Consider the following 11,391-nt stretch of genomic DNA (forward strand, 5'->3'; position numbering starts at 1 on the left):
AAATCATATCTTTTGTAATCACTATATTGCACTTTCAAAGATTGCATTTTCTTAAGCTTTTAATATTATATGAAGCTGCATTGTTGAAATATTGACGCAGCTTTTGATAAACAGCATAATTCATAGTTTTCTATTACTTCCGTGTCTAATTGAAGTCCACAACAATCTTTAATTTTAGTCCAATAAACTCTTGAAACATCTACTAAAAAGTAAAACTTTGAAACAACAGTAAAGATGAAAATCATCCGAACAAGAGCAAGCAGAATATTGTCACGCAGTTCATAAATATAAGTGGAACCCTCATCACAGTTCTGACGGAGCGAATAAAGTTAATAAGTTGCGTCTTTACTCCAGGGTCCTCTCCGAATCCACCTGTACCATGCTCTGCACCCCATCCAATTTTTGATAAAAATCGTTCTTCATGAAGGATTGCTGCAGCATTGACAAAAAGAAGAGCGGCTTCAATTAGTGAATAAAGGGAAAAACCCATTCTGTGTTTTGTTGTTGACAGATTGTTTTCTGTTAAAGAAATAGTGTTAAATTAGTCACATGAATCAAACATGTGCTGTGGATGTAGACAAGGCAACTTTACACTTTTTTTACTGCAACTATCATTTGTTTTTTGTTTTTTTTTAAAAAGTAATTTTAAGTTACACCAAAAAAATCTTCGAATAAGGGACAATTTGACCTAACCGGTTTCATTCTTAACAGATGCACAAACGCTAACAATCTTCAAATATGTTGAATATGGAATATTTTTAATTTGTACGCCAGGCTTTGCGGCTCAGAGTCAAAATGTTTAAACGAGGAAAATGCTAATCCTAATCCAAGGGTTTGGCTCTTATTTTAGCCGCTACATCGTCAACGTATGCTATTTTTTAGACAATCGATTTACAACCAATTGAAACTTCGTACAAAATCGGTACACAACATTGCCAAAATATCATTTTGTACAACAAATATATCATTTGTTAGTCAATAACAAATCAAAACCGAACGAGACACAAATTTATTGACTCGCATGACTGCTGCTCCCTTTTTTGTTGCAAGTGACGTGTCTAAAATTACTACTGAGAAGTTTACATTAATATACTTTAACAAAAAATGTTTTGCCTCAGAAAAATATCACACAATTTTTTTACGTAATTCAAAATTTTTTTAAAAGATTTTGTCATGATAACTGGAAACGCACTCAACTGTAACTTTGTACTTTGTGGAAAACTGTTGTCTGCTCACAGAGATTCTTCTATTTCAAAACCTTTTTAAAACCGAATAGAAATGCAGTTTAAAGCATCTTCGATGATTTATTTGAATGAAAATCTTTAAATTTAAATCCGCCACGTTTTTTGTGTTGAGTTGGTGTTATGTGAAGCGTAACGAATCTTGGATGGCCAGTGAAGTGAAGTGACCGCCATGCTGACCAGTTATAACAGAAAACTTGGAAAAGGGGAAGATATAGGCCTGGATGACTTAAACAGGTGAGAGTTTTGTTATTATTATGATTATAATTTGTCAAACTAATGTTTAAATGCAATGTTTCCACCTTATCTGTCAGTATCTCACGTTATCGTATAATGGTCGCACTGTTTTAGGTATACCTGTTGTATACAGCGGGTGAACAACTTTTTTTCTATTGGCGGTCGCATTTCAGGCCATTGTTGCATCAACAAACACTAGTATCTCTATAATTTTGTTGATAAATTACAATTAACTAGAAACAGCGTTTATCTTACCTTTCTAAAAGTTTAGATTGTTATCTGACTTCATCTATACAGAGGGTTGTCATACCGTCCTTATTTCTAAGATTTGTCCTAATTTTGAAGGGCAATGTCTTAGAAACATTTATTGTCCTTATTTCTGAGAAATGTCCTTGTTGCAAGTAAAAGTAAACTAAGAACTGAGTTGTTGTGAGATGCATGAAGTATTTTCTCTGAACAATAAATTGCTGGAACAGATTATTTCTGGGAAAAATATGGCATGTGATATGTCATCGCTTGTATAAATGCAAAGATTTGTTCAAAAACATTTGTTTTGTATGAAAAATATGTTTCGGTTGTTCTTATTTTGAGGTCCATGGCGATGGCAACCTTGTTATACAACAAAAAGATTTGTCAATCATACTTAACTTTATGTGGATTAAGGGGTGGTATAGATTCTTCTTTGAAAACAACACAAACAAAACAAGCCAAAACAGGCAAAAAATGCTGATTTAATTGTTTTGATTTTATTACAATTTACAAATTGTGTTTCCTGAAACATGGATTGAATGACTTTCAGTTATTTTCATTTTTGCAAATTTTGTTTACATTTTTTTCATTTTTGCCTTTCTATTCCACCCAAACCAGCTGTTTTATTTCGATAGTAAAGGTCTGTTTGTTTGCAAACATGTTTATTTAAATACGTCTTAATCAACTGATTGAGAACTGTCATGTTTTGGTGTTTTGCACAATTTATAGGATAACTGATACAAATGCAACTCGTGTAAAATGTGAAAAACAACTTTGCTTGCAAAAGCAGTTATATGGCAAATTTAACTTTATTTGAAAAACATAAATTTACACCCAAACAACCAACTATGTAACATAATACCATCAATAAGCCAAAATTTTAGCTACATTTTTTGTCAACCTGATTTGTAAACAAAAAGCATGCAAAAAGTATGTATACAGTGAAAGGTATGTTTTGAAAGAAATATTTTGTAAAGGAGTACACAATACACAAGGTTGTATGTTCATCAAAGATGTTCAAATTAGAATATCGAATCCTTTGAATCTGACTGGATTCGAATCCATTTTTGCCGTTTGAATCGGGTAATTGGAACCGATATAAATGTGTGCTCTGACCGTTGGTAAAAATGTAAACACATGCGTTAATGTTCATGCCAAGTGCTTTGCAACGTCTTACGGGCGTCTAAAAAAATGTAGTGAGTAAGCGCTGCAAAGTTCATGTTTTGTGTTGCAATATCGAAGGTAGTTGCAATATCAATTGGCATTTGAAAATTAATCACACAATGTCCTAACTTTGTTTGCTAGGATGCCTGTTTTTGCAATTGTTGTTAACAAGTTATAAAGCATTATATATTTGTACAATAGGGAGTCTATGACAGTCCTCTGCCAACAGACAATTCAAATTACCTCAACATGTTTACAACATAGTTACTGCTACTGGGATCAAAAAGGCAATAAAAACACTAAACAAAAATGTTACAATTAATTTGTAACCTTATGCTAATTCTTCTGTCTTTGTGGATTTTGGGGCATTTAGTTTCAATTCAGCTGTGCAAAGTTTTTCCCATTGTTTTTTTGTTTTGGTTGGTTCTTTTTTTTACATTTTGAATGAAAAATATGTTTTATAATATATTAAACTGGTCTGCTTTCATTGTTGTCAAGATGATTGCATAGTCAAAAATAATATAAGAGTTGGATTCGATATTCTAGATTCAAAACAATTATTCTAGAATATCCAGGTATTCTACTTTGAACATCCCTAATGTACATACATATATTTAAAATACCTTGTGTACGCAATGCACTATGCCAAATATTCTCCACAAAAAAAACACTAGCCAATATCTGTGTACAAAACATCACAACATTTCAACTTTACTGTTGTCATCATTAAGCACTTGCACAACAGGAAAAGAAAGGGAGCAATGCCATAGTTAAAGATGGCAACAATTGTGCTGTAATAAAAAACACAAACATATTGGGGTCATATGTGATTGTACCAAAAGCATCGGATGAATGCATTGTTGAAATGTTGTGATGTTTTATACATAAATATAATGTGCATTTTTGGCTAATAACTTTAACAAGAAAAAATCAAAACAATGGAACAGGCATATTCTACAAAAGGCAACATCTTGATGAGCAATTGAATAATTGTACACAAATTTTCTAATTGCATATTTGGGTTTAAAACATCAAAATTGTTTGTAAAGCTTAAGGCACTTTAATAAAACACATTAACTGTTACCTTATTTCTAAAGTGACAATCATGTGTAAAATGTATCAATATGTTGGTGTGAAAGAGTCTACAGTGGTTGAAATATACAATGTTGTGTGTACAACAATCAAAAAGTGCACAAGTTTTTCACAGGTGTTTTTCACAAGTGCATGAAAGTTTTCCTAGTATTTACAGTCATAATTTGTTTTATTACTCAGGTTTTTCCTCCTTGTCTTCCAATTTTAGCCCTTCATTGTTTTCTGTTGCTTCAGCTGATTCTGGCCTGTTTCCCACCAGATCAGGCAATTTAGCAAATTTGATCATAACTTTTTTATCAATGGACTGGTCTGGATTGTCTTTGTGGGTTTCATTGCTGTTTGCAGCATTTGGTTCGTCAAATTGAATTAAATCTTTTTGCCCAACATGTAACTTAGAACCATCCTGTTCTGTGTCTTTTTCCTCATTTTGTGTGTTTTTTGATTCCCCTCCAACCTGTGAGTAAAGTTTGATTAAATGTTGTCCAAACAGTTTAAATAGTCTATTAACATAAATAAAATAAAAAAAACTTTTGATGTGTTATAAAATGTTTTGATGTGTTATAAAGTGTTTTAGGTTATAAAATGTTTCATGTAAGCTCAAAATTGTTCAATGTATATATTGTTGTAGCTGAATAGTTCTTCTTGGTGAACTTAAACCTTAGCATCAGTATTGTTTCCTTCTAAGAAACTGTTTTAGTCAAATGAGTTTATCACTAAAACTGTTTGTTTAATTAACCTGAGATAAATTACTCATTATACAACATTTCAAGAGGGAGATTTATTTTATGTCTAACCTGCAAAAAATCAATTGATGCATTGTTAATGATAACATTAAACACAGGTGCAGGTTGCTGGTTGCTTGCATGTGGCGTTTCAGGTTGAATATTTTCTCCTGGCAAAGCACCTGGTTGGGCATCAGTAGGAGCAGTCTGTGTTTGCTGCTCATATGTAGGTCCTGCTGTCTCTGGTCTTCGATTTTCAGCTTGGGTGGTTTGGCCCAAGTTTATGTTCTGATTAGACAGTCTTTTAAGTATATGCTTAATAAATGCCTCCATCCTTCCTTGAAAAAGGTTGTCTTCAGATAAGGGTGTATATGACTGAAGGGTCTCGGGAAGTTCAACATTAGGACATTCTTCAGGAATACCTGCAACAAATATTTTGTCTCTGTTCTTGATAGACTTATGGTGACAAAAAGATCTGTGATGTTTCATATCGCCATCTTCAACCGAAGATGGTGTTGCCAACCAAATGAAAGCATGGCAATGCCTGCTGAAATCAGCAATCTCATCCACTTTGGGGTCACTGGCTGGTGGTGTATATTCATGATGAAAAAGTTTAGCTTGAACTCGATGGTGTTTTTCAACTTCAGTTTTAAATCTCACTGCAGCATCATATTCATGTTTAAGATATAGTACACCCACACAAACCTGCAAATATGCATTATGTGTTTATGTAAATGAAATAATTTTAAATTGAGTCATTTCCATGACAACTTGTTTTTAAGGCTAAATTTAAATGTTACCTTATTGAATTGAGAGTCAAGACCTTCTCCTCGGTCTAGTGCTGCATCAGATGCAGTTTGTGCCTGGGGTAAACAATGTTTTTTTTACTGATTGCATTAAAACAAATAAATTGGGATTGTTAGTTTTTCAAAAACCTACATCAGGAACTGCTTCGTTGGGTTGTTGTGGCATTCCATCAACTGCATTGGTTTGGTGTGTTAAATTTCTGTTGCTCATTTCTTTGACTTATTATAGCTCCTTTTGCAGAAGTTTACTTTTATGACATGTACCAAAACCTAAAAAAAATCGTGGCTATCTTTACATTTAAATGAGCAAAAAACATTTCCCACTCTATTGTATTCTATGGCAAGATAACTAATTTATAAATCACAAAAACAGTTTATGAAGTATGGAAGTTTTTTTTACAACAAAGGTTTTCTGATACTAATTTATGTCTTGATTTAAAGACTTTTCATAGTGGACATCAGAGCGAGCATTTTTAGTTTGTCTCAGAGCAGATTATTGCAACTTTTTTGTGGTATAATCTGGTTATAATCACTTGCGAATTTTCTGGCAGTTATCGGCACAGTAAAGTTAGCTTCTGATCTGTATGGGTGCAACGCAACCCAAAGTTCAATTGCTTGCTAATTATTTGGCCAATCAGTAGAAAAGGCTGCACATGTCTACACCTGTTGAGTTCAGTGCTGAAAAAGTTTTCTGGAAATAGGCCAGACACATAGATTACTAGTTCGGACAAATTGCTTGGATTAATAATTACCAATTTGTATTTCAGGGTTACTAGTTTGAGTTTTGATCTTCATTTTATGAATGTTTTGGTCTAAAGCAAGCAATCGTTGTACATTTACTGCTGGATATGAACTGTTACAATCGAAATACTTAAAAAGACTCAAATCCAAATTTAGATATTTAAGTTTGGTGTTTGCTTATGGTTTCTAACGTGTACTGTTAAAAAAACCTAGGCTAACTCTTGTTTTATTCTTAGAACTAAGTAAGTCGTTTTTTAGTATTTTAGTGTGTGGCACATCATGGGACTATTTTAACCAATACGCTTTGCAGGCTAAAATGCAAAAAGATTAGTTTATAATTTTTTTGCAATGGGTCATGCTGACATGTCGCAATTGACATGGAAACAAGGTTTCAGCGTTGGCATGCACAACTCACATTCCGTCACAAGGCACTAAAACATAAAATGTGATTCGTATTTGAGGATTTCCAGCATACTTTCTGTGCACTGTTTCAAAATCACTGACATTTTTTGTTCCTTATCAAACCCTGAACACTAGAAAATTCAGGTTAAGTCGCAGCTTAGCAAACTTTTGCTATTTACGTTTCGGTCTGATGATCCGGAAAAGAGGAACTAATACAACCTGCCTGCGTCACGTCCGGTAAAGGTCCGGAAAGGAACTGATCCGATTTTCAGGAATCTTGAGTGATTTAAGGTTTCTTCAACAGCATTACCTAGAGATCGCTACCTAATATTTCAACAGGTTTTAAACAGGCCACTTAGGTACTGGTTTATAATTATTAGAATGCGTATAAACTAGAGATGTACCGAATATTCGGTTTGCCGAATTTATTCGGCCGAATCGGCAATTTTTACGAAGATTCGGTTTCGGCCGAATAATTCGTTTCGATTCGGCTGAAACCGAACTTTTGCGAACACAAAAATAACGTTCAGGAAACCAACGATATTTTATTTGAACGTCAGAAACGGCAATTTACAAATAGAATGAAAACTCAACAGCCAGACAAAAACAAATCAATGTAACCAACAGTGGGACTGGGAATCGCTATAAATGTTGCTTTGTTACGTCAAAACGCTTGGCGTTACTGTGTACAAACAATAGCTTCTCTGCATTTCGTGGCAGAAGTCTGTTTCTTCTGTCTTCATATACTGTTCCTGCCTCGCTAAACATAAGTTCACTAAAAGAGGTATTTTTTGCACAGAGGTATTTTTTGGCAACTGCCAAAAGAAATAGAAAGGTGGATCCATTATTTTTTTCACCACAAGTTGGGATTGCTTGCTCTTGGTATTGTAGGTAATGCCAGAAACGAACCTATAGTTCTGAACTGATTTTGGTTAGTTTATTTTGTTCCGGAGGTCGACTTTCCGCTTATTTTTGAAACCAATTCCTCATCACGCACAATTTCGTTGAAATATGACCAAATGTCAGTGTCGGATTTGGACGAATGGAACTGTTCGGGGAACCTCCGCCTACTAAATGTGCTGAGTCATCTCTATTGCCGCAATTTATTTGACCTTCTTGACTGGCAAGGTTCTGTACCTCTTCGATTATGTAAATCTTGCCACTCCGTTCTGATTCATCGTCCAAAAATACTATTTTGAATCTGGGATCTATCATCGTTGAAAGCAGCATGTTTTTATCTCGAATGATTAAGGCGTCACCGTCCGTAAAGCGCTTATTTATGGACTGCAGTAGCTGCGACTTAGTTGTCTGAACATCGATATCCTGGCCTGGTTTTGACAAATAGCGTTTAAGAGCGACGATACTCGGGATGACTTCCGACAGCAATGCGAGATCGCGACTCATTGACTTAGTTATTTCTTCAAATGGTCGAAGAACATGCACGATATTTTCAGCAGTTTTCCACTCGTTGGGACTTAAAGAGTTTAATGCACTTTCAGATGCATACACTTGAACGGCACGTTTAATTTCAAGCAGTCTGCTGAGCATGTAGTATGTGGAATTCCACCTGGTTGTAACTTTTTTACACATAAATCTTCTTCTATGCCCTTCAGGGTGGTGCTAGCAATTGAGGAATGTTTGAAATGCCCTACAACTTTTCGGGCACGTAATATCATGTCTTTTACGGTTGGTTGGGCAAATATAGAATCTCTAATACACAGTTATAGTGTGTGTATGAAACACTGGGTTGAAGAAATATCAGCTAGTCTAGTACCCAACGCAATATTCGCAGCACCATCCCGTATCAACATGTGGATTTTTTCTTTGTTGGTGTCCCATTCGCTCAGAAGATCGTTGAACATGGTTTTAATGTTTTCACCAGTGTGTCTGTTAGGAAAGTGCCTTACATTTAGTGAAGCGCATTTCAGCTCGTAATCAGGTGCTATCCAGTGTCCACTTAAACTAATAAAGGATTCGAGGTTGTTGGGTGCAGTCCAAATATCCGATGTAAGACACAAATGGCTTGCCATCTCCAACTGATTCCTAATGCTGTCTCTTAGGTCGGAGTAGATTTTAGGAATTACATTTTGTGTGAAATATTTTCTTGATGGAAGCTGATACTGAGGCTGTAAATGCTCCAACAATAAACCAAATCCTTCATCCTCTACAATAGAAAGGGGCTGATTGTCTACAGCGATCATGTAGGCGATCTTTGATGAAATTACTTGAGCTTTTGGATGATTAATATCCCAAACTTTTGCCTCCAAAAGCTTGTCCATAATTGTAGGTTGATTTTTAGAAGTTGGTTTACAGTGGGTACTACTGCTTGCTACTTTCTGCTCGTCTTTTTTCTTCTTGCCAGGGTGGTGTCTGTTCAAGTGGTTTATAAGCGACGACGTGGTCCATGTTCTTGCACCAATTTTTCTACTACCACGTGAAACTTGACCTCGTTTTTTTATCTACAATCGAACATAACTTACAAACAGCAATTGAAGAATCCTTATTATGAACGTCAAACAAATCCCAAACTATAGACATTCCGAAGATTTGGCACACTACAGTATCACTCACTCTAATTTGCAAAGTCCATAACACACACTATAACTCTGATTCACATTATTGCGGCAAATTACACAACAGCCAAATAAATACAATAAAGCAATTGTAATCGTTTAATTACGCAACAATACAATTGTGGTGCAAGGTAATTCTGTTATGTTTATGTTTGCTTACGTTATGTACAAAAAAACAACAAGGGGCTAAAGGTCAGATAATAATAATTTGTTGTCACAGAAAGGCAACTGCTGTTTTGTCGCACCTACTTGTATTAAAACAAAAGTAATTTATGTGGTAAACCCTAAAATCTACATTACAATGATACTAATACGACGCAACCCGACTCTAAACTGTTTTTCGGGTCGGGAAGCCTATGTTATTTGGTGAAATGCCCAGCAAGCGGCTTCGCATGACGTCACATAATGATTCGGTTGATTCGGCCGAATTTATTTGGCAAAACTGCCGAATATTCGGTTTCGGACTTTCGGCCGAACCCGAATTAAGTCGATTCGGTACATTTCTAGTATAAACGTTAAATTTGCTTACTGACATTTTTGTGGTGGTAAATCGCTAGAACTCAGTGAACTTATATTTATACTGATAACCAAAACTGAATATTCAGCAGTTTGTCTGATTCAACCAAATCGTTTGTAATGTCACACGAAAACATAGGCTTCACTTACATTTGACATGAACACATCAGTTTTTTCACTAGGCAAACCAGGTGTTAACACAACCGAATAGTTGTGTTGGTGTATGATCTTGTTGCAAAAAAAGGTTATTTGGCCGATGCTGCGGTGTTATGCAACGTTTAGATAAGGAGGAAAAATGCGCGATCTGACTCCAATAATAAAGAATTCTGAACGACAACTGACTAATTTAGTTTTTACTTAGTTTAGCAAACTCAAATATATAGTCAATGGCAACGCGTCATTGTAGCTCAGGGCAAAGTGGGTGTCGCACCGAAGCAACAGAAATAATTACTGCACAACGAAAGCGGCTACAAGAAACGTTTTTACGATTAGGTAAGTGCTTGGGCTGTAATTAGGCGAAATGATACATTTTACGCTATAAAGTTGTGTGCGTAAAAGATTGGGTTTCGCCCGAATAATTTGGTGCAATCGTAATCTTCAGTTTATCCTTGCTATGTATCCTTGCTAAGCGAAATGATGTGATATCTTCAATTCGTATTACATTAAAAAAACGAAGGTATGTTTTTTTAACAAAAACTAGGCTGACTTGCTGCTAATATGCTTCTACTGGCTTTTAACCAACCTGATTTTATGTCGTTTTTTCCATTTTAAATGCAATCACAATTCAGAACAATGACGCAGAGGAATGCACGGGAGTTCCGAAGCAGTCTGTTTGCCAAAATCGGCACTTTTCAACAATCGACTGGCTTACCTGCCATATGAACAGTCGTTTATTGCCGACATTCTTTTCAATCATTACCAAATAAAACAACTCTTTTAATCACATAGCGTTTTGTTTCAATAAACTTTGCTGCTGGAGTGTATTGTTTTATATGAACAGTCGTTTATTGCCGACATTCTTTTCAATCATTACCAAATAAAACAACTCTTTTAATCACATAGCGTTTTGTTTCAATAAACTTTGCTGCTGGAGTGTATTGTTTTAATTTGCGACCACTTGCGTTGGCTACAATAAAGACTAAATACGACTCTGGTAAGAGCATTCGCAACATTCCCTCACCATTGTAAGTACCTAGTCCTGTCCTAAAATAGCGCCAAATGTCCTTACTTAAATCGTTTTTGTTCTGCAATATTCTGTCGACTGATTTACAAGTATCGTCATTAAGTACTGAAGAGACAGGTGCAGGTAAAATTTAGAGACGAAGTTAGATTAAAGTACGACCTAGGAGTTAGGATTTGCGCAGTATTTAAAAAAATGAATTTTTGGTTCCTATCCCAAACAATTGTTTTGTCATTTGTTTTGACCCCTTAAGATTAAAAATAAAGCTAAAGTAATCCAGTGGACCCTAGGTCATTTCAAAAATGTTTCAACATTAACCGTTTTGCTTTAAATGCTGTAGGCGTGGCGTGAAGATAAGACCTGACCAGTGTACGGCCTTAACGGCACAGCGATTACTGCTGCTTTACATACGAACGGGTATGTTGTTGATTTTTTGTTGGTTAGAAATAAGCTGGCCTTAATTTTACT

At 35.3% G+C, this 11,391-nt stretch overlaps 1 protein-coding gene, 1 long non-coding RNA gene and 1 pseudogene across 2 annotated transcripts in view; 1 reads left to right on the forward strand and 2 right to left on the reverse strand.

Moving 5' to 3' along the window:
• Nucleotides 1–1,183: 1,183 nt before the first annotated feature.
• Nucleotides 1,184–11,391, forward strand: part of LOC145212559 (uncharacterized) — a 31,543-nt gene continuing 21,335 nt past the window's right edge. The window contains exons 1-2 of the long non-coding RNA XR_013856731.1: nucleotides 1,184–1,478; nucleotides 11,264–11,340. This is a non-coding gene — a long non-coding RNA (uncharacterized LOC145212559). The remainder of the gene's footprint in view (nucleotides 1,479–11,263; nucleotides 11,341–11,391) is intronic.
• On the reverse strand, nucleotides 2,394–5,800 carry LOC145212556 (uncharacterized). Its single transcript, XM_080080717.1, has 4 exons — nucleotides 5,645–5,800; nucleotides 5,506–5,568; nucleotides 4,778–5,410; nucleotides 2,394–4,437 (listed from the first exon to the last, which is right to left on the reverse strand). Exons 1-4 carry the CDS (start codon nucleotides 5,720–5,722, stop codon nucleotides 4,156–4,158), a joined length of 1,056 nt encoding a protein of 351 aa, XP_079936843.1. The 5' UTR covers nucleotides 5,723–5,800; the 3' UTR covers nucleotides 2,394–4,155.
• On the reverse strand, nucleotides 7,216–8,522 carry LOC145212557 (zinc finger BED domain-containing protein 4-like; annotated as a pseudogene).

Source organism: Phallusia mammillata, chromosome 2 (assembly GCF_965637545.1).
Source record: "Phallusia mammillata chromosome 2, kaPhaMamm4.hap1.1, whole genome shotgun sequence".
In the NCBI taxonomy this organism is placed as follows: Eukaryota; Metazoa; Chordata; class Ascidiacea; order Phlebobranchia; family Ascidiidae; genus Phallusia; species Phallusia mammillata.